The sequence below is a fragment of the Neolamprologus multifasciatus genome, chromosome 15 (genome assembly GCF_963576455.1).
Source record: "Neolamprologus multifasciatus chromosome 15, fNeoMul1.2, whole genome shotgun sequence".
NCBI classification, from domain to species: Eukaryota; Metazoa; Chordata; class Actinopteri; order Cichliformes; family Cichlidae; genus Neolamprologus; species Neolamprologus multifasciatus.
The window spans coordinates 15,516,775-15,539,489 of NC_140453.1; the positions used below are offsets into that span (position 1 = coordinate 15,516,775).

The following is a 22,715-nucleotide window of genomic DNA, read 5'->3' on the forward strand; positions in this document are numbered from 1 at the left end:
AATATGCTCTGTCCCATCAATAGTGAAACGGGCTATATTTGAGCCAAGCTGACACATTACTTGGCTCCTCATATGTGGAAGGCCGTTGGCAATGAAACTGTGTTATATGGCCCAGTAGTGCTGACAGGTTTCTTTCTCCTTCTCCTCTACCCCCATCCCCTCTTTATTTCTTCCTCCTTTAGGCTTTGGAGAGGCCGGCACGTGGCAAGAAGAGGAGGGGGTAGGATGGATCTTCAGCCCGGTGTAAGAGCCTCCCCCCGGGGAAGCCGGCGTCAGACGCATGACCTCACGGGCTGTTGACCTGCTGTCTCCGTGATTTATGGCGGCTGGGGGCCTCTGGCCACTGCAGACTCCTCTCCTCTCTCTCCTCCACTTCCCTTCACGCACACTGCAGGACCGCAAGGAGCCACACACACTGCACCACCGTCCACAGGAGCATTCAAAAAGGGATTCCTCGCACATGCCAAGCTGCACCACAAGCGTGCATATATCCACTGCATACAAAAATAAACACCCCCATAAACATTCCTACACTGCGGCACCGTGCCCCGCCATCCAGTCACATGTCCATTAGACAAAGCCTGCTCTCAGAGTCGGCTCCATTTGACGGCGTGTGGATTACGATCAGTTATGGTGTGTCAGCTGTGGAGCCCTTGGTGTAGCTGCTGCTCAGGGGCAGAGCTGGATCAATGGAAGTGCGCTGAGTAACGAGGCGATGTCCCTGTTTTCGCGTGGTCTGGGAGCAATCAGCAGTTAGCGTCGTACCCCACACAGAGCTCTGCTTCTACGCTGCAATAATCATTGTCCTCTATGGACTATTAGTGCAGTTACTTATTTTATTATGAAATAAACTGTAGCAGGACATCTGCTCCTGTGCACACAACATCTGTCAGAGCACCTTAAATACCATTTTTCCCCCTCCAGCCTTAAAGGTTTGGAGTGTCCAGACTACTTTATTATTATTTTTACAAGCTGTGGCCTGACAGTGAGAGCCAAGAGGTGCCCTCGCCATGGTGTTGCCACCCCCAGACAAACGCCACGTTTGCCTGACCACCTTCGTCATCATGACCAGCATGGCCTTCATGGATGCCTACCTGGTGGAGCAGAACCAGGGTCCCAGGAAAATCGGTGTGTGCATAATAGTGCTAGTCGGGGATGTGTGCTTTCTCATAGTGCTACGATATGTGGCAGTTTGGGTCGGTGCTGAGGTGCGCACCGCCCGACGAGGATACGCCATGATCCTGTGGTTTCTGTACATCTTTGTGCTGGAGATCAAACTCTACTTTGTCTTCCAGAATTGCAAGGCTGACAGGAAAAGTCTGGAGACAGTAGCACGGAAAGCATTGACGTTACTATTATCCGTGTGTGTGCCTGGGTTATACTTAGTTTTAGTGGCTCTGGATAGCATGGAATATGTGAGAACTTTCCGGAAGAAGGAGGACATGAGGAGTCGTCTCTTCTGGGTGGCTCTGGATCTTCTGGACCTGCTGGATATCCAAGCTAACCTGTGGGAGCCCCAGCGGACAGGCCTGCCCATCTGGGCTGAAGGCCTGATGTTCTTCTACTGCTACATCCTGCTGCTTATTCTGCCCTGTGTGTCGCTCAGTGAAATCAGCATGCAGGGGGAGCACATGTCACCCCAGAAAATGATGCTGTACCCAGTCCTAAGCCTGGTCACCATAAACGTGGTCACTATCCTCATACGTGGTGTAAACATGGTGTTGTTTCAGGACAGTCGGGTCTCCACAATCTTCGTCGGGAAGAACGTGGTGGCCATCGCGACCAAGGCCTCCACCTTCCTGGAGTATCGCAGACAGGTGAAAGAGTTCCCCCACCCACAGAATGCAATGGCACTAGAGCTGCAGCAGAACTCAGTCAGCCACACACAGCCACTGCCCAACGCCACCAGTTTGCCACACGAACCCTCACCGGCGCAGGATGTCATCGACACATGACCGCCAGCGCTAGACTCAGCAACAGTACAAAATAAGTGAAAGCTCTAGGAGTGGAGGACAGAGAATAGAGAAATCAGCTGCATGACAGGATGATATTCTGCTCTTGTCAAGCCCACACAAACTGCTGTGAAACCATAAAAGAGATTTTTAGCATCACCTGCCTGTCAGAATATACTGTAAACCTACACTTGACTGAGTGCAGCGAGCAGACTTTTCAAGTCAAAACAAGTTTTTATCGTGCTGTTGTGTTTTTAATTGTCTCAAATGTTTTAAAAGTTCAAACTTTATTTAGAGACAATCTCCACACTGCTCTGACCAGTGACATTAAGTTGTGTAAAATGGACAGCTGGTTCCCCTTCAGTGAGTATCTTGCTTTTTTTTTTAAAGGTCACTTTTATGACAGCGCATCTGTGGCATTTCCTTTGAATTCCAGCACCAAAGGACATACCACTCAGCGTGAAGCACTGATGGAAAAGAGGAGCAGAGAGTGACAAGGGTCATTCATGAGAGGCTATCTGTTCTGGCTATCTGTGCTAGAGCAAGGTTGATGGCTTCTATGTTTGGGTCTGCTGAGGAAGGTTCTCTGTGGGAAATGCTACAGACCAAAAGTCTGATCAAAGCACCGGTGCAAATCACTATACCATCCACTGCAGGCATCCCAGAGTGCATTAAAGTGAAACGATATGTGTTTGTGTGCATGCGTGCACGCGAGAGTGTGTATGTCTGAAGGGCTTGTGTGTTGACCACGGGAGGTTTAGCGTATTTCAAGTTGTTTTGGAGCAGATGAAAGTGTTTGATGGGTGTGACAAACTGCAAATGAAACAAAAATATGTAGATGTCAGAAGCAAAATAAGACGACGGGGGAAAGATACTCCTTGTTTCCTGTACTGTACATTCCTTTAAAACTATCTCAAGCCTTGAGAATCCCAAGTATGCCTCACAAGAGAATTGACAAACATAAAGAAATAAAATAACACAGAAAAAAGACATTTCGGATGTTATTCAGTTCATTATTATTATTATTATTATTATTATTATTGTTATTATTATTATTATTATGTACATTCTTTACATGTTGGAGGTCAATGATGTTTTAATAAAAGTAGAAATTAATAATAACAAGATGGTGGTTTCTTTTTTCGGTGCTGAGTATAATTAAATAAATATAGGGTTTTTTTATTCAGTTAAAGATTATTTGGTGCTTGTGTTATATTTTGAGAGCAACAGCTTCCTAACATCAACATATTTTTCACAAAACAATCCACACAGCACATAAATATTTAGACTGCGCAGCCTTTTTCTGGGATCTTGGAGCATTTTGTCCCTGAGGCTACCAATTTTGGGGATATGCAATCAATGAATTTATTCTCAAAATGTGATAATAATGTATGAACCTTTTGTCGGTTTCACTCTTTTCCTCCCAGTTCTCATTATCACCTTCCAGCTTTTTTTAAAAAAAATTGTTTTGTTCTATTACCAGTTATCACCTCTGTGTTGACTGGGTATCAGTTATCAAACAAAACTTTTTTCAGCCAATGAGAAGCCTTCGTGTCTCCATAGAGACTTGCATCAAAGGATCTGGGTGCTTCAGAAGAAGGTGGAGAGGTCAGCCACGCGAGGAGATTCATTTTTTACCGTCATCAGGTCATCTAACTTCTGTTAACTGCTGATCTCAGCTCAAAGGGACACACTCTCAGACGCTGAGTGGCCCAACTCAATTAACGATAACTGTCATCCGCAGAGTCACAAAGAGAATGAATGGCATTTTCTTTTTACAGTTTTCAGAAAAAAGTTGAGAGGCTGCGTAAAATGTTAATAAAAAGGAATACATGGTTTTGCAAAGAACTTAAACTTGATGGCAACATGTTGAAAATGTTGAACTAAGAAATCTTACTGCGCTCTGATTTTTTTATGCCAGTAAAAAGGTCAGTGCAAGGACATGTTTGCCACTGTGTTGCATCACCTCTTCTGCTAACAACACTCTGGTAAGCGTCTGGAAACTGAGGAAACCAATTGCTATAGTTTTTAAAAGCAAAATGGTTTCCCATTCTTGCTTGATGTCGAATTTCAGCCACTTCTTTTGTCATATTGTTTTATTTCATGATGCATAATAGATTTTTTTAATTTAAAAAAACATACTTATTCCATACCCGGGTCTCAAATTATCCTTTGCACAGGTAGTACTATTTTAATGAAGCTAAATCAGATTGAAATAACTGCAAAGACCAAGATAAATATTTGTATTGGTGGTATTTAAGCTTAATTACAGCTTAATTCAAAAATGGCATTGGCTAAAATTCCAATTTGAAATTACTATTTGCTAGCAAGGACACACTCCACAAATATGAATGAAAAACAGTTATTGATAATGAAGCAACAAGGTCAAAGGCTGCGATTTGAGCAAAGCCTCACTGAGGATTGACGGGACCTTTGAGAGAAGGTAGAGAAAAAAGCAGGGAAGGTGCGGCACAGAAACAGGAACACAGAGGTGTTTTGCACAAGCAGCAATTACAGGCGTATGAAATTCAGATACATTATCTGTGGAAAGATGTAATTTGCTTTGCCTGTTGCGTTACTACAAATCCCTTGCAAAGCAGCGTAATAATTCTAAAACTCAGGTAAAATTGTGCTTGCTTTGCAAATTGGTACAAGTTGTGCTGCATGTGCTTGCATACTGACTAGGGCCTTGTTTTAGCAAAATATACAAAATATGCAAAAAGGCAGTTTTCCAACTACTGTATGAAAAAAAAGCAAAAGCTATTTGCAGAAATGCTTAATTACTTTCCGATTTCCTGTGTTGTTACTTTAGATTCATTACTTAATACAGAACGCAGGGTCCGTATGTGACTTACGGTATTAGTTGCAAACTGGCAGTCTCTTCTCATGGATTCTCCTCTGTAGAAACATATTGATTGTTCTTGCTGGTAGATTATAAAATATTTCTGAGACGTTGAGCACGTCCACTTCATTCTGGTTGAATGTTTTCTGCTCAGCTCCTGTCTTACTAGAGGTCTGCATTATTAAGGCTGACAAATAAATGTTAACTTTGACATGGTGCGTTATTGCTGTTGTTGGCAAGCCCTGTCTTAATCTAATGGATCAGGTGACCCTGAAGCATCTCTTGGTTTTGGTGCTACTGGTTCAGTCTGCTGGGGAACCTCCCATCATGCATTGAGCAGTTCTCCTTCACTCTCCATGTATTTATGTGCCACTGTTGCATATCAGTAACTTTGTGATTCCCGTCTTGTAGTTTGTACTGTTTGTTCTGTTATGCACATCTGTGCTTTTTTCTCTGCCCCTCACACAGCAAATTGTTGTGGAAAACTGCTACCCTCCATGGGCCTGAATGTGCTGAAAGATACTTCCTGTTAAGAGATTTTTTCTCAGCAGTTTAGTCAAGTGTTTACTTTAATTCCTTCTTCAGCATTTTAGGGTGTTTATGTAAAAATAGATTAACTACATCTCCCACTGTTTGAGAAATATACTAAATACTAGACCTGCTAGTGTGTTTAGACTAAATTATTTATAATCATAAAAAGCAATCATTTGTAGCATATTTAATCAATCCATTATGAAATTATTATGAATTTTGTGGAGGGAGTAGGCTTGTCATCCATAAGCCAATGTGCTCCTAATGCCAGTGCCAAGCCAAGATAAATGGGGAAAATGGGAAGGGTTGCAAATGCGCAGGAAAGGTATTCGGTATAAAATCTGTGCCAAATAAAATATGCAGATCATCGACAATGAGATTTCTATAGTGGATCGGTGGAAGCCTGGGTTAACAAGACTGCCACCAGTGCTGCTGATCAGCAGGGTGTCAACGGAAGCTGTGCTGTTGTTAGGCAAAGACAAAGGAGGAGAGGGGGAAAGCATGCTCGGATGGAGAGAGAGAGAGTAGGATGTCATGCAGGAGGGCACACAAGAGGGTTGGTGTGACCAAAATGGATTAAAGGTTGGGGTGAGACAGAGGCAGATGATCCTCTGTGCCGACCCCAAAGACAGCAGCCTGAAAGAAAATTACACTGAAATATGTCGTTTCTCATATTTTTACAACCAAAGCGTCAAACATCACTTCCTAACAGAGACGAGCCAGCTAACTCTTTTTTTAGATAGATGTGGTAGTAGAGTGGCGCTAAAAACTACTACAAAAGTTTACAGTCAACAACTGGCCATTTCAACAAAATGAACCCACTCTGGAAACTTCCTTCACATGGTGTCAATTAGTTTGTAGTCTCAGTAATAGCTCAGTCGACCCAACAAATCGAGGCAGTCAGCCACATATTACGAGCTCAACCGCAAAACCACTGGAATTATTTCCGGAGAGCACAAACTACAGCAGCAGCAGATTTTCAGGCATGTTTTGCAGTAAAAGCTTAACTTTACTTCAAACCTAAATACACCCACCTCCAAAACATTTGTGGAGGTTGCACTTAAAGAAGGCTGACAACATCAATTTCACTGTGGCGTAATGTGGAGGATAAGTTCAGTTTTTGGCGTCTAAGAATTTAACTTTAATCCTCAAGCCTTCTGGAGCTGAAGAAAGCACGAATCGTAGGGAGGCTGATGATTGTCATCGTTTATATTTTGTTCCAGTCACAGCAGTCTATAGTCCTTGCACTGTAGGGTGTGCAAATTATTGCATTTTTAATGGGAGCTAGTCTTAGTTAAACTATCCTGCTTAGGAAGCATCTATCGCAGCTTAAAGACATACTGTACTTATCTTCTGTTTCCCACTGCAATGAGGGATCATTTTCACATTTTAACATAACATTTTGTGAGGCACCAGCATGCTATTGCACATGCTAGGTGAATCTGTCTTGCACAAACAGTTTGCAGTAAAATATCATCTTACACTGTCAATCACCTGTCACATAGCGGAAGAAATATAACTCCCCCCAAATCAATAATCCTTCAAAATCATGTCACCTTACACTCTTTAATGTCATATCCAGCTTCCCATATTCACAGCATGCTTGTTAGCAGGGACAGCAGTTAATCGAGGTTTGACACCGCTCAACATAAATAAGGGGATTTCAAACATCTAATTACACACCTCATGAACTGCAAAATTAATTATTGTATGTAAACAGACCATTACTCTAAGTGTTGGAATGACACTGCTGTTATTTTCTTCAATTTGAACAGACTTCTTGATGCCTTGTTGGCTTTCTGATGCAACTCACGGAATGAAATCTCCACTCGTGTTTTTTACACGGTAGAGTCAGAAGAATGAAACCGAGAACTAAATCCTACATTTAATTAAAAACATCCTCCTGAATATGAACATAAGCTACAGAACCATTCCACGGTACTAGAACTTTTATATGTATGTCCAAATCTTTTTTCTTTCTTATTGTTAGACATACAGCATAACAGCATAATGCCGCTATTGTTTGAATAAATCTTGTCAGCGCAAGTGGTTGGGGTGGGGGGAAGTAAATGGCAAACTTGGGAATAGAATAAATTACCTGTGCCTGCCTCTGCAACAGATCACCTTTCCGAGACCCTCTGAGCGAGAGACTCATCTATAAATCACCAAGGCTGCACATCAGGAATGTAATTGTGCTCTCTCCATATGTAATAAGTTGGTAAAAGTGCCTTTTCTCTCTCTGCATCTGATTTACTGTGTATCCACGACTTCCTGCAGCACTTAGTCTCAGCTAATTTAAATCAGAACCAATAAGATGAGCGTAGCATTACCGGTACTGCAGAATTTCTCTGAACCACCTTTGTATTTGCTGACTTGAAGGAGTTTCTTCTCCGGTGGCTCTCTGTGTTTTACTTGTTAGTAAATGTCTCTGTTCTCATTCCATAGTCACTTCTGTGGCTACACAAGGCTGCTGCTGCACACCCCATTGTGCACAGTAATCTGTATGTAAATCACTCACTGACTCCACCATATAACTGCACTGTATTTATTGCCCACTGGACAACAAACAGTGACCTTCAGTCTTGCAGAATCATGCTAAAAGTTTTGCAAGTATACTTAACATTTGCTTAATTCACAATAGAACATAAACAAAACCATCAGATTTTAAAACTTGGAAATTTTGCTATTTCATGAAACATTTTAGCTCGTTTTGAAGTATTTTGAAGTCATTTGGTAGTAACTTGTCTCAAAATAGCCAAGATAGGGGCCTGGCTGATCCAGACCTTAACTAAATGAAAACATGACAAAATAAGCATGAAATACAACAATGTTCCTCTTTCTTCTGGTCCATCAGCTGGTCTCCTCATTTTTTGGTGGTAAAAGAAGAGGGGATGCCACACACTAAAACATGGACCTATCCCAACTTTTTTAAGACATGCTGCTGCCATCAAAGTCAAAATTGGCGGGTTTTTTTTCTATCAGTTTAGTTTTACATTTGATATGTTTTCCATGTTCTGTTGTGAATAACAACAGATGGGTCTGTCCCAGCATTTCTCAAATTGGGGTTTGTATGTGCCTCGGATATTCATCTTTCTATCAGAGGCCAGTTTGAACACTTTGTTGAAGTCATTTAATAAACTGGCAATTAAACTAGATTGCAAGTCAACATATTCATTCAATGATTTGTATTGCCTTTAATGGAAATGTTTGACAAGAAAATGATTGGATATGTTTTTCATTTTATGGCTTTACATAATTTTTATACCTTCTAATCCTTATTTATTTATTTATTTTTGACAAAGTAAATATTACCGTATTACCAGAAACTCTAATGTTGATTCATGAAATTTGGTCTGCTTTCATAGGCCAACAGCAGCCAGTGTTTAAATAAAGGTTAGATAATTGTTCGTTTAACTACATGCAGCCAAAGTCCACTCAAACGGGATTGGTCAATAAAATTCTGACTCCAAACATAAACTAGAAAAACAGCAAAAATATTGTCCTTTGCATACAGATTCTGCAAATGAATATCCAGATAACTGTTCATAGAAATGAGTCCAACTTAAATACGGATACAAACACGCAGGTTTCTAAATTTTACTGTTGAACATTTAAAGTCTAAACTGTAAAAATAGGATTTAACCATTTCCATAGCCACCCAATCTGTAAGCACTTGCCCCCTCGTGTTAAACAGACACACGGCCCAGTGAAATTCTCACAAAAAGCCAGCACTTTGCTGCTACAGTAGCTGGTGAACACACTGGAGCATTTAGCAGCTAAAGAGCCAGATATTTCCCTCAGGAGTTCATGGAAACCAAAACAAATTTCAAAGGAAGTGAATATTGGACTGCTTGACATTTGTAAAGTGGACAGAAATGCACTTGTAAATGAGCGCTAATGCTGATCAAGGCTGCTCTGTGTTTAAGCATGTTTACTGTAGTAAGAGGTGAATATGCCCGTCACAATGTGAAAAACCACAGCAACTGCTACAAAGGAACACCTAATAATTACTTAATGCTAGTGTCCTTGTTCAAACAAATACAAATTAATTGCACTTAAATACACAAATAGAGGGAAAAATGAATGGAAAAAAAGAAGAAATAGTCCCGATTTATTTGTTAATCACTTAACAAGCTGAACAAAACATAATTTTCCAACAAAGGAGGCTGTACCCCATTGTGATACCCTGAATTATGGATGTGGTTTCTTCTGGAAAAAAAAGAAAAGAAAAGAAAGTGATGTATCTGAGTCAGCTTTCCTGTTTTTATTTAAAATTAGATTTGACTCTGGGTGTGAATCTATATTTCAGGCAACAAATGAAAGCCTTGGACTCCTTCCAACACTAATGTGCTCTTTTAATGATTGATCTCTGCAGAACGGCCTAACAAAAGTCCTCAACACTCGGTGATCTATTACACATACTGATTCTAACCTTGATTAAAAGGGTTCAATGCTCACTCGCCATTAGTGGATGTTTCTAGGTGGTCTTATCAAAACTATCAGTCTTCATTGCAACATTGCTGGCGTCACCAAGGCTGGCTACTTAATATTCATACACAGATAGATAAGAAGGTATTGTGTTACCTTCACGAAGTGTACAGCGTGTGCAGAATGGATTAATCACTGAGTCACAATGCACAGGGGAATAGACTGTGGGAGCTGTCATAAACAGATAAGCATAAATGAAAGCTGAGCGGTAGAAAGTCCTGCTGCTAGTTGTGAAAAGAGCTGACTGTCCTTTGAGTTTATGGCTTGATTTCTGTGCTTTCTTAAAAGTGACTTCATTATCAGCTGGATTGCTAAAAACAGCCAGTGACCGCAGGTTATGGCTCTGATAATGTCACTGTCTTTATCATTATTCAGTATATTTTAATTTTATCTAGTTATAAAGTTTGCAGACGATTTTAAATACCAGGGAAAGGTCACAGGGTTTTAGTAGAGTACCACAGCGATGTACCACTTAAGGGTTGTGAACTGTTAGCTTAAAAATGTTATATGCCTCCCCCCCAACAGAGACACAGGGGAGTGAAGGATTCAAAAAGACACTGTGAAGAAAACCATTACAGTCCAACTTGACACATCCCAGTAACTAAGAAAGGAATTCCTCTTAGAGGGAGGGATCTTTTTTTCCAGAATGCAGGTTATAATCGTGGAATATTTTCTTGGGTGGGGATCTATGCAAAGACGCTTCTCCCTGGCCACTTGCTCCAGCTATTCTGTCGCTAAGGCATTCCCAAGCCAACTGAGAGATATAATCTTTCCAGCATATTCTCATGCTACTCTGGGGCCTCCTCCTGATGGGACATGCCTGGAACACATCACCTAGAAGGCATCACGGAGGCATCCTGCTCCATCACAACTGGAGTCAGAATCTTTTGTGGTAAATGTAATTGTCCCTGTGAAGTAGCCAGACTCAAACATCAAGGAAAATGGTAGGGAAACAGACTACGCAGACATTTCAGGTTTCCAGAGTAAGTAAGTAAAGTAAGTAAAATTTTATTTATATAGCACCTATCAAGATAAAAATCACAAAGTGCTTCACAGAAACTAAAACCTAAAAATAAAAATCAACCAAAAGCAAGTTTAAAAAGATGAGTTTTTAGCTGTTTTTTAAAAGCAACCACGGAGTCCACAGATCTCAGGCTCAAAGGGAGAGAGTTCCACAATCTGGGGGCCACAGTTACAAAAGCTTTGTCGCCTTTTGTTTTCAGCCTCGTGTGTTGGACAACCAGCAAGCCCTGGTCGCATGACCTCAGGGACCTGCTGGGAATGTATGGATGTAAAAGTTCACTTATATATGTTGGTGCTTGTCCATGCAGAGCCCTGAAAGTCAAGGTCAAAACCTTAAAGTGGATTCTGAATTTAACGGGGAGCCAGTGCAGCTTGATCAGCAGGGGTGTGACATGGGAGTACTTGGTCAGAAGCTTTGCAGCAGCGTTCTGAACAACTTGCAGATGCTCCAAAGAGGCTTTACATAAACAAGTAAATGGTAAATGGCCTGCATTTGTATAGCGCTTTACTCAGTCCCTAAGGACCCCAAAGCGCTTTACACTACATTCAGTCATTCACCCATTCACACACTGGCAATGGCAAGCTACATTGTAGCCACAGCTGCCCTGGGGCGCACTGACAGAGGCGAGGCTGCCAGACACTGGCGCCACCGGGCCCTCTGACCACCACCAGTAGGCAAACATAGGGTTAGTATCTTGCCCAAGGATATTTGGCATGCAGCCAGGAGGCAGCCTGGGATTGAACCACCGACCTTCTGATTAGTGGCTGACCTGCTCTGCCACCTGAGCTACAGCCACCCAATGTAAACAAAGAATTACAATAATCCAGACAAGATGAAACAAATGCATGAATGACAATTTCTAATTCAGAGCACGATACAATGGGAGTCAGCTTAGCAATGTTTCTCAAGTGATAAAAACAGGAGCAAACCAGAGATTTTACATGGGCATCCAAAGTCAAAGCTGAGTCAATAGTAACACCAAGGTCCCTGATAGACGGTTTGGCAAATGTAGCAAGTGGACCCAAGTTTTCCATAACACTAGGTACAAAATTTTTAGGAGCACAAACAAGGACTTCAGTCTTCTCCTCATTTAGTTGAAGAAAGTTTCCAGCCATCCAGCCTCTAATGGAGTCTATGCACCTATGCAAAATCTGCAGCTTTGAAACATCATGGGGCTTAAAGGAGATATATAACTGAATATCATCTGCATAGCAGTGATACGAAATGTCCTTAAAAGTGCTCAACAAGTGTTGAAGAGGAAGTAAATACAGCAAAAACAATAAAGGCCCCAAAACTGAACCTTGTGGCACACCATAGGCAAGAAAAGTAGAAGAGGAACTGTACTTAGAGGTAGCCACAGAAAAGGATTATTCATGCAAGTAGGATTCAAACCAGTCCAAAGCAGCCCCTGATATACCCACCCAGTGTCTCAGCCTATCTAGCAGAATATGATGGTCCACAGTATCAAAGGCGGAGGTCAGGTGAGCAATTTATTTACAGTGAACTTAATTTAATGTGTAACTTAACAGAACTGGTAACACAGCTCACCTCTCCTCTGAGTCTGGCAGAGACTGGCTTTAAATAGGGCCATCAATTTCCCTTCAATTAGCCCAGCCAGTACCACTCACTTGAACTGAGGGATCTAAAACTCGACACAGATGATTAAAAAGACACAAAACCTCTTCACACTTCTAATTGGCACATTTACACAACTAAATGGCTGTATTAACAAAAAGAAAAAGATCCAACAAATCCCTTTAAACCTTGACACAAACAAAAGGAAGCATTTCTATGGACAAAGAAACCCCTCCACTTGGTTCGACCTGCTGATGTCATGTGTGACATCATGGCGGGAGTTTCCCCACACCTGACCCTCATGAAGACTGAAAAGAAAGAACAAAGTAAGTATGAACAAATGACTTAATCTGTAACATAATAAAATATAAAGAAACATGTAACTGAGTATTTGCTTTAATTTGCAGAATGTTTGATTTGCCGGCAACAGAACGCTTACACAAACAAACCCGGGATGGTGAGTGCAGCAATGTTACTGGACAAATAGCAAATCATAGCAAATAAATAGAAACAGAATAGTGTATATAATATGCACAAACAAAAAAAAAAGGTCAACACATATGGGACAAATGGAGAGCATTGCAACTGCTCATCCACTTTGTCACAGTCCCCACCAGACACAAACACCTATAGAGGGTTGTAATCTCTGTCAGCAGCAGAATAACCGCTAACCTCACCTGACAGTAACGTGCAGAAAAGCTACAAATGAATGCCTAAAAATGCCGCAATTTAAGAGTCTGATGCTCACACCCAGACCGCCCATCTTCTCACTAACTTTAAACTGACAACCAATAGCAGTATTACTTTTTATGAGGTGGTATAATAATGTTCCATGACTCCAATAATTAAAAAAAAAATTGGCTGATCTTCTCTACAAGGTAGTGTCCTTGAACGCACCTGGGCTGGTTCCAGCACGCCTGCTGTTTTTACATCAGTCCCTGAAAAGTCTTGTTTGGGCAACTTGCGTTTTAGCTTCTGTGATGTCTGCTGGAGGTCCTCCGCTTATAATTAGAATTTTGTTTTTCTACATCGCAACAAGTCAAGTCTGGCAAGTAAACTAAACTGATGTTCCTAGATCTAAAAATACCATTCAAGCTTGAAGCAACCCAGAACTGCATGTGGAGATGGTTACGAAAGAGAAAAAGTCCAAAGTGAAATCAGATTGTTGTTAATTTGGCATGTGCTGAGTTTCAGAATTCTATATTCACACTCCACAAACATTAATATTGAAAATAATATATATACTAATTTAACACTACATTGTCCACACAGTGACTACATGTGGACAAGCTCAGGTCAGCCAGATGGAATTGTGATACACTCAGGGGGAGCATGCAGTGATTGTCCAGTGAAGAACAGACATCAATTAAAATGTATCAAAATGAAAATGGTGGGTTTTGGGTTTTTTTGTTTTCCTTTTTTTGCAGTGACTATTGTCTCTGGAAGCAGGCTCAACTATGTTTCCATTTAAGTCAACTTCACGCATTTACATGTCAGCAAAACTACAGGATTTAAGAAGAGCTATCAAACTGTGTTTGTGTTAATATTTAATTAGTATTAGCAAGTAAACAAGCTTCTGTGGCTAAGGAACAAGATGTGAAAACGGGTGTGGGTCACAATCAGCCAAGGTTTCAGGTGGACCTATTGTGAAACCTATCCCCACCCTATCATGTGATTTACTGAGGTCAAATGGCCCAGGATGTGAGTGGGTGTTAAGTCGTCTGAGAAGGGATCTCAAAACCGAATTATAGATGGCGTACAGTTAAAAGACAATCAGCTCAGAATCATAACATGATATTTTTGGCTCTTTATCTGGATCTTGTTAAACAATTGAGAAAGATTGTTTTTGGGGGGTTTTTTGTATTTTTTTGGCAGGGTGAGGGCTGAGGGGGTGATGCGGTCACTGTCTCTGTTTGCCTTTTTGTACTTTGTATGCCACTGGAAACTCATGGCAGACATGGAGACTACAAGTTTTTTTTTAAGCTAGTTTTTTCAAAGCAGTTTTTGGTCAAAATTGTCCACAACAATGTGTGCGGATTATAGAAACCAGTGTGTTTTTGCAAGAACAACAAACTCCCATATGCCTTCATTTAATGAGGCAGAGATGGTGTCTCAAAACTTGGCCAAAATAAAAATCTGCTTGGCTGTTAAATATGACTGGGTAAGTTACAAAATAAAAAAGCTTCTTTTGTAATTTGGGTGCACATAATTCATTAAACAGAAGTGTATGGTCAAGGTTCAAATGCTAATTTTAGTATAGGGGAGTACAAACCAAACCTGAGGCTGAAGAAGCAACGTACACCCATAGACAGCCTAAAGAATGGACGTAATCACCTCAACATCACTTAGTGGTTTTGGCCAAAGCCATGTTTTGTTGAAGCCAGGAGTGGCCCAATCCGCCTCTTATCGACATTATTAGTTTTCTTCAGTTCCCAAATTCAAACACTGCAGCATTACTGAGAGTTAAAATTGCCTCAAATTATTTCATGTCCAGTAAATTGTTTAGTGTGGCTGCTCTCCTAAGTGTTACAATACAGTTTAAGATACAAGCATTAATTAAAAAAGGCAAATTACAAAGTTCAACAGTTAGAAGTTAGCAGGAAGTAAGCTCGCTAGTTTCCATCTAAAGATGATGTACCATGTTATGACCAGAATTTCTAAAAAACTAAAACATGCAGCCCTGCTATCACCTTGGACATAAATGAAGACAGAAAAAGATGGAAAGCAAAACAGCATCAGTGTTTGTATGGTTATTGAAGTAGAGCTAGTTGGCATATAATGGTGTGCTACCTGGTAGTCAGTAAGCTGCATACATAAATTATAGCAAAAATAAGGCAAAGACACGTATTGGCTAAATGGATCCAGCAGATCACAGGAAAAACACCCAAGAGCTCTGTTCAGAAGGACGACCAAGATGCTGCGCAGCATCCTCAATCTCCCAAGCCCGACGCTGGCATTGAAGCTCAAGGATATTTAAAAATAATAATAAAATAAAGTACTCCAAACTATCTATGAAAGCCAAAACTGCTTTTGACAAGAACTGCAGTTTCTGGCACTCTCGCTTGGCTCCTGAGGTTACCATTTGCCCACAACACCTTGCATTCAGCAGTACAGGACGCCCCTATGAGCGACTGCAGCAAGCAGCAGCAACCCAGTTTGCTAACCATCCATCACTGCAGCACAGCCATTTACCCAAACAGCAACGTGGTGTCAAAAAATACTGGCAAAGCACAAACAAGGAAAGAAAATGTCCCCAAACTATAGCTGTGGAGGCGGCGGGTGAACAGATAAACAACTTTTCAAAGCAGGATTATGGTGCTGTATATGTCAAGGCCAGGATGCGTGGGCCTTGACTCTAAATATGGCACAGCAAATAAGGAAGGAGAGCTAAGCTGGCATTCAGGGGAGACACAGAGTAGCTGCCCAAACGGGCTTGTTAGGGGGCAAAGAGGGAACTCATCAGTGCACAAGATCACGGCTGACAGAGGAGCTTGTTAACTGTAGTAGGGTAGCCAAGAGGTGGCTCATTAGGGAGAAGCACCAGTCGCCTGCATGTGCCTTGCTGGCCTCACCAGATGGCTGTCCGTCTGGATGAAGAAGGTTATCGACATCCATCATTAACAAATGATGCGCAGTATATTTTTTGTGATGGAATAGTATAGAAGGCACTCATTGTGTGACTTTGTCACGATTTGATAACTGAAACTTTATATCATAGAGTGCCAAAGTCTAATTCACTGGGGGGGGGGGGGGGGGGGGGGGGGGGGGGGAGAGAGCTCTATGTCAGTTTATCCTGAGCTTCTGTTTTGCAAAGTTTGTTGGTGGCACTGAAACATAAATCCTGTTGCAACATTGCCCCCTACTGGTGCTACTGACTGTAACTCCAGATTAATGGAGGAGAGATACAATCAAAATATGTTTTTTTTCCCCGTCACTCGCCGCTCAATGGGCTCTTCACATGTTGCCAGCTGTCATTGTAAATAACACATTGTTTGCAATCACCCTGTCTTAATAAGTACAGCCCTCTTCAGCTTGATTATCCCACAAGACAAGTTTCAAGTGAGGACCAATAAATCATTACTCGTCATTCACTGAAGGAGAAATACACGCTGCAGCAGCTACATCTATATCAGAAGTGGGACTCATTCATTTAGCGAATCTTTGCAGGGATGCTTCAACCAAGTAGCAGATGATTTATTTGCTTTCTGTCTGAACACATATCCCAAAATAAAGAGTATTGTTGCATGTTATTACTTTGAGGGTTGATTGAGTGTGAATTTATCAACTGCTGATGTGACTGGAAGATGCTGAAACTTAATTAAAAAACTAGTTCTGTAGTGAGGAACATCAGTGAGTAAGATGTAATAATTGAGGATGCAATCAAACCATAGTGATGTAGCCGGAATAATAAATAGTTTTTTTCTCCAGACGACCACTTTTGTTTAAAAGAGCATTAATCATGGTTGTGCAACAGCAGCTATGAGAACTACAGAAAAAGTCTACTTTTATCTTGAGGGGTTTTTGAACAAGGAAGAATCATTATATATGTTAACTGTGGAAACTGCACTTCTGCAATGGGCTCTTGGTTTAAGGGGAAAATGTGATTGATTCAGCAAGTCTGAAATCGTCCTCAAGTGCTGTCACTTCCAGTTAATTAAATCTTATACTAAGAAATTAAAAGGAATTACTGGAAAATCATTTTATGCAAACTTTCCAAACCTTAACTAGAAATAAGACATCTTACAGAATAAATACCTGTAAATGCAAAAACATGTGAAACTCGATGTGGTCAAAAAAAGATCTGCTGAGGGTCAAACCAAGCATCAGAGTGGGAAAGAAAGGTGATATAAAAGCAGAAGTTTACAGACACACATCAAGGGCATGAAGGTCATGGTAAATTTGGGCTTTTGCTCATTTCTTTGAACTGTTCTTTCTCTGGGCTAGATCTCTTGTACAGCATACAACTTCAATAACTTTCTAAAATAAGAACTGGGCAAACATCTGACCACAACTCTAAGTGTCTTTGAAATTGGCATGGTTGCTGGCACCAGATGGGCTGGATTAGGAATTTTAGTAACTGCTGACCTGCTCGGCTTTTCCCACATAACCATCTCCTGGGTTTACAGAAAGTGGTCAGAAAAAAGAAAGTATCCAATGAGCAACGGTTCTCCGAGTTGAAATGCCTTGTTGATGCCAGAGTGTTTTGAGTTGAGAGGAAGGTAACAGATACTCAAATAACTTGCTACAACCAAGTTATGCAGAAGTGTATCTCTCAGTGTTGTGCCAATGGGCTACAACAGTAAAAGGCAGCACTGAGTGCCAGTCCCATCAGCTAAGAAGAAACTAAATCTACAATTTAAACAATCTCACCAAATTGAACATCGGAAATTTGCCTGTGTGATGAGTTTCTGCTGCGACATTAAAATGGCAGGGTCAGAATTGGGCATAAATGTGAAAGCACGGTTCCATCATGCCTGTTCGGGCTCCTGGTGTGAGGAATATTTTCCTGCCACACTGTGGTCCCCTTAGTACCAACTGAACATCATTTAAAAGCCACATCCTTGCTGAGTGTTGTCGCCTACCGTGTCCATCCCATTATGACCACAGCGTACTTATCTTTTAATGGCTGCTTCCAGCAGAATAATGCAGTATGCCACAAAACTCTAATCATCTCAAAACTGGTTGGTGTGGTGGAATGGAAGCTTCACATCATTGATGTCCAGGTGGCATATGTGCAACAAATGTGGGATGCCATCATCTCAACATGGACCAAAATCTCTGAAATGTTTCCAGCACCTTGTTGAATTTATGCCATGAAGAATTGGGGCAGTTCTGAAGGCAAAGGGGGTGTAAGTTAGTACTAGCAGTGATCCAGATCAAGTGTACCTAACAAATTAGCTCATGAGTATACAGCTGAAAATCTAGGTGAATTCGTTTCTCAGAAATAATCATTAGGGGAATACAGTATAAAATAAAGTGGAAATCCTCAGTACAACCAGTATCATCACCAGTGTGAATGTGAGAGTGAATGAATAGTGGAATTGAAAAGCGCTATATAAATGCAATCCATTATTATTTTTACTACAACGACTTTACAGTGGGTCATCATTAACATGCTCGTATTAGGTCTTGATACCCGATACAAGCAGACAAGTAAAACTACTTGTTCGGCCCATTTTTCCAGATAGTGATTTATCCCTTCACTTTATGCAGGCTCTGCAGGATGTTAGCACCGGACCAAAATTGGGACAATACTGTAAAATTTTTGCTAAATATCAGGGGAGTATATATAACTATTAATTTTCCACAGAATGAGTAATCCAAGCCTTGTGATTTGTAAAATTCTGAAATAATATAACAAGGAAACTGTAGCTGCTTGCAATCTACCTCGTTCAAACTACTAATGTTCTGTCCAGTGGCTCATGTCCTAGCTGCACTCTCTTATGAGTGGACACAAGAAGGTTCACAGAAGCACCACTTAATTTACTGAACAGCGGGTACGAACAGGCAAAAGGCCCCTTAATTTGAAATTTGAGTTCATGCGGCGAGAAACAGAACAAGCATCAGGTACATGTACAAATGGCTTCATTTAATTAACGCATTTCACAAACAGTAACTTATGAGACAAATGTACAGGAATTATTTTGCCATTTTATTTTTTTTCCCTCACATTATTGCTTTACAGTAAAATGCATTGGGTTGGATATGTCCAGTATAGCAAGACAATACATTCATATAAGTTATACAGATGTCCTCAGTAATGTTTTGTAACTAACTTTACATTAAATATATTTGTAATCATTATTACTCTTGACAAACAACTCCCACGTCACATTGAGCTCACAGTGCATCAGGTCGCATTCAGTCAAATACACACAAGTCGTCTCAGTCTGTTAAATGTGTGCCTGAAAGTTTGTGCACTTATTTCCCCCCCCACTCCCCACAGGATTTCCATACAATCTGGATTTTCGCAGAGCTGCAACAAATATGGCCTCTGAAGTCTACTTTCATCCCCCCCCCCCCTTCTTCCATTTAAAAAAAAATAAAAGTAAAATAGATCAGAAAATTAATGAGAATGTATGCTTTGTCCAACAAACAGATGACCAGTGTTTAACCCTGGTGCGCCCTTGCCCACTTAAGTGGGCAAAGACCACAGCAGCTATACAACGGGGAAAAAAATTTCAGAATCAACTCAGGTACAGTACAAATATGCCTTCTTCAAAGAAAGCATAAAAAATATAAATTAAAAGAAAACAGCGGCTATGTACATATGTACAGAGTTGCCACTAAAAGTGTTATGAGGGTCAGGATTGTTGTACAAGGGTAGGTGATTGGCGGACTCCCTGTGTGGTCACCTCCAGCTGATCCACAGTCATTGAACCCTGACAAACTAGCAGCTTTTGGGGTGGGTCTGACTTTTAATTTTTTTTAATTCTTTAAGAGAAAAAAAATCATTTAAAGCCTGCTCTCACTCTGGAATTTAAGGGGGGGGGAAAAAACAACAAAAAAAAAAAAACAACAACAACTGAGAAAAGCCATTCATGCCACCATCCCATGTTCGCTGCTGCCCCTGACCTCCTCGAGCCAGGGTTGGCGGAGAGTTAATGCGAGTGGAGAAAGACGACAAAGGATTGTGTGTAAGAGGAGACAGACTACCCACAAAGCCACTGCTCCAGACACTTCCATCCTTTGCACAGAGTTCCTCAGCTGTCACAAACACACTTGTGAGCTCACACATCAAGTACTAGTAGACAAACTGACATCACATCTTCAAGGTTCCCCCCTCCATCCTTATATGGCATTCTTGCAGGGGGGAGGGGGTCCTTCTGTCACATAAATTCTTTACATTGAGATTGCATATACAAGTGCCTGCTGCCAACAATGGGGCAGAGGGATATTTTCAACACTTAACACTCTCCACGAACATAGTTATTAAGTCTCTGCGCCTCACTTGCGGACTCCTCACAGGCATTTTTGCATGATGTCAAAATGTCTGGATTGCAGTGTGGCTCGTAGCTGCCGTTTTTTGTAAAAGTGGGCAGGGCAGCATCCGTTGACATGCCCAGAGGCCCTCAGCCTTTCGCTGTGCTGTGGAGGAGCTGCTTTAGATGTCCCAGCATGCACTGCAGACAGGTGTGCTCATGTTGTTAACGAGGTCCCGGTCTGTTTTAGAGTCCGGTGTGAGAAACGTAGCGTGGGCCCGCACACATGCACTCAATGTTCTCTGGCACACACGCACACAGTCACACGGACACTTATACACTGAAAATACACACGCACATAAGGAAGCACTAGTTGATTCAGAATGAGAGGACGGCTGTTAAAGTGCAGTATCTACATGTAACTCAAAATCAAGAGACCATCACCATCTCCACCTCTGTGTTTCCCTGATAACTGACAGCTGTGGTTGCCCCCCTCTGCCCTGGGTAGAGGAGCTGCAGTAGTCCCTACTGGCCAGAAGGTGATATAGCAGACAGTGTTGAGAACCATCTGGTTTCTTTGCATTTTTTGTTTGGTTTTGGGGTTTTTTGGAACAAATATCTTAATGCGGATGCAGTCTCAAAATGAGAACGCCACCTGATGAGAAAGATCAGATGTGGAGCCAGTCGTCCGTTTGTCTTTCTGAACTTGTGCGGAGGGAAAAGTGGAATGACACATTGCTAAACGAAAATAAAGCTGGAGTGGAGTCGCCACTGCCAGCCAGTACCTCTGAGTGGTCAAATCTCCTTACAGCAGAAAGCAACACAAAGCATTTCCATGTGCAATTTGTTTCAGTGAAAAACAGGCAATGTCCAATATTTGCAACAAGCTCTCTTCCATATTTCATACTAGACAAAACCTTGTTTTGAAAAAAAACAAATACAAAAAAAGTGTTTACAAATTTACATTGTGCAGTGCTGCATATGCATAACACCTCTCACAGTCATCGGATCTGGACTGTGATACAACTTGACACAAAGTGTCCAGACAAAAAGGTCTTTTTTTTTTTTTAAGAAAACAAAGATTTGATCAAGCAGAAGAGGGTTGGGAGTTGCACATGGCAAGTGAGTGAAGTGTAGCACTAACTGTAGCTGCTCCCTCATGCCAAAGGCCATGCCAGGAGAGTCAGGTCCAAGCTGGAGGAGGGGAGCTGCCAAGGACAAGACCCTCCTCCAGAAAGCTGAAGAGCGAGTGAGTCTTTGTGTTCTTGGGTAATTGGTAAATCTTTAAGGAATTACTTTAAGGAAAGCTCTCTGTGAGGGTTTAGATTGGGATCAAGGTTTGTGGTTTGTTAATTTTTTTTTTTTCCTTTTTCCTCAACAGACTCTTTTAGTTTGTGGAAAGGCTTTGGAAATTGTGTGTGAATCTCTACAACGTGAACATTGAAAACACACCAACAATTAACAGGGGCACTTATGATTTCTGGAGGTCCCCAACATCTAAAGGCATGCTAAATGGGTAGAAAGATAGCAGGTGCACAGAGGAACTAAATACTTTACTGCAGTAACAGGCAATGCCCCAAATAACGGGCATTAAGGACCGGCACTGTGTGACAAGGAGACAAATTTGAGACGTACAACGGCATCCATTCTTACAGCTTACTGCCTCGTAAGTAAATTAGATTCATATTTGGGACAAAAGGATTACAAGGAAGAAAGTGCAAAGGAGGAGGAGAACAGTCTGCTGATAGGTCCGTGTTATTGTAGAAAAGAAAATTGAGGGTTGCTATGGGAGCCTTGAGGTTTTGGTATTCGAGGCATGCTGCTGTGCTCTACTCCTCCATACACATGGGAAGGTTGACAAAAGTGAAGACGTTGTATTCTATCATGATAGAGAAGCAGAGGAAAACGGCATACAGGATGAGGACGTACACGCCCAGCTTTAAATCCAGCCGCCACTTGTTCAAGTGGATCCCCAACACCTGTGCACACACACACAAAACATCAAAAGGCTTGTTACTGAATCCTGAGCATGAGAAAAAGAATCATTTCAAAATCAGTCTACCAGATAAAATGAAATAAAAACAAAATTTTTCATTTATGTAGCAGCATTATCTGTTTAGACCAATTACACAAGTTTCACTGACAGAAAGTTGTATTTTTTTGCTGGCACTACAGTAAAGAAACAATCTACACCGTCTACACCTGATCAGTGTTTAAAGTTCACCATTAAGCAAATAGAGCTGTAGATTCAACTCTTTCCTTTGTTTACTCACTGCAACAATTTCCACTCATGATTATGTATTTGTTTGCATGTGCATGCTGAGGATTACTAATATAAAATGTGCTAAAGTGGAAAAAGACACACGCACCAACAGCCAGAA

The 22,715-nt window shown here is 41.2% G+C and overlaps 2 protein-coding genes and 1 long non-coding RNA gene across 5 annotated transcripts in view; 2 read left to right on the plus strand and 1 right to left on the minus strand.

The window, feature by feature from the left end:
- Nucleotides 1-11,634, plus strand: part of tmem121ab (transmembrane protein 121Ab) — a 56,318-nt gene extending 44,684 nt beyond the window's left edge. Inside the window, exon 2 of the mRNA XM_085132929.1 lies at nt 183-11,634. Coding sequence (XP_084989055.1) covers nt 1,011-1,955 — 945 coding nt within the window. The 5' untranslated portion in view covers nt 183-1,010 and the 3' untranslated portion in view covers nt 1,956-11,634. The remainder of the gene's footprint in view (nt 1-182) is intronic.
- The window catches only part of LOC146501814 (uncharacterized), a 241,977-nt gene that overhangs the window by 64,374 nt on the left and 154,888 nt on the right, over nt 1-22,715 (plus strand). The window lies entirely within an intron of this gene.
- The window catches only part of slc24a4b (solute carrier family 24 member 4b), a 34,543-nt gene continuing 30,871 nt past the window's right edge, over nt 19,044-22,715 (minus strand). For all 3 annotated transcript variants that reach the window (XM_085132948.1, XM_085132947.1, XM_085132949.1), the window contains exon 17: nt 19,044-22,313. In XM_085132948.1, coding sequence (XP_084989074.1) covers nt 22,164-22,313 — 150 coding nt within the window. In that variant the 3' untranslated portion in view covers nt 19,044-22,163. The remainder of the gene's footprint in view (nt 22,314-22,715) is intronic.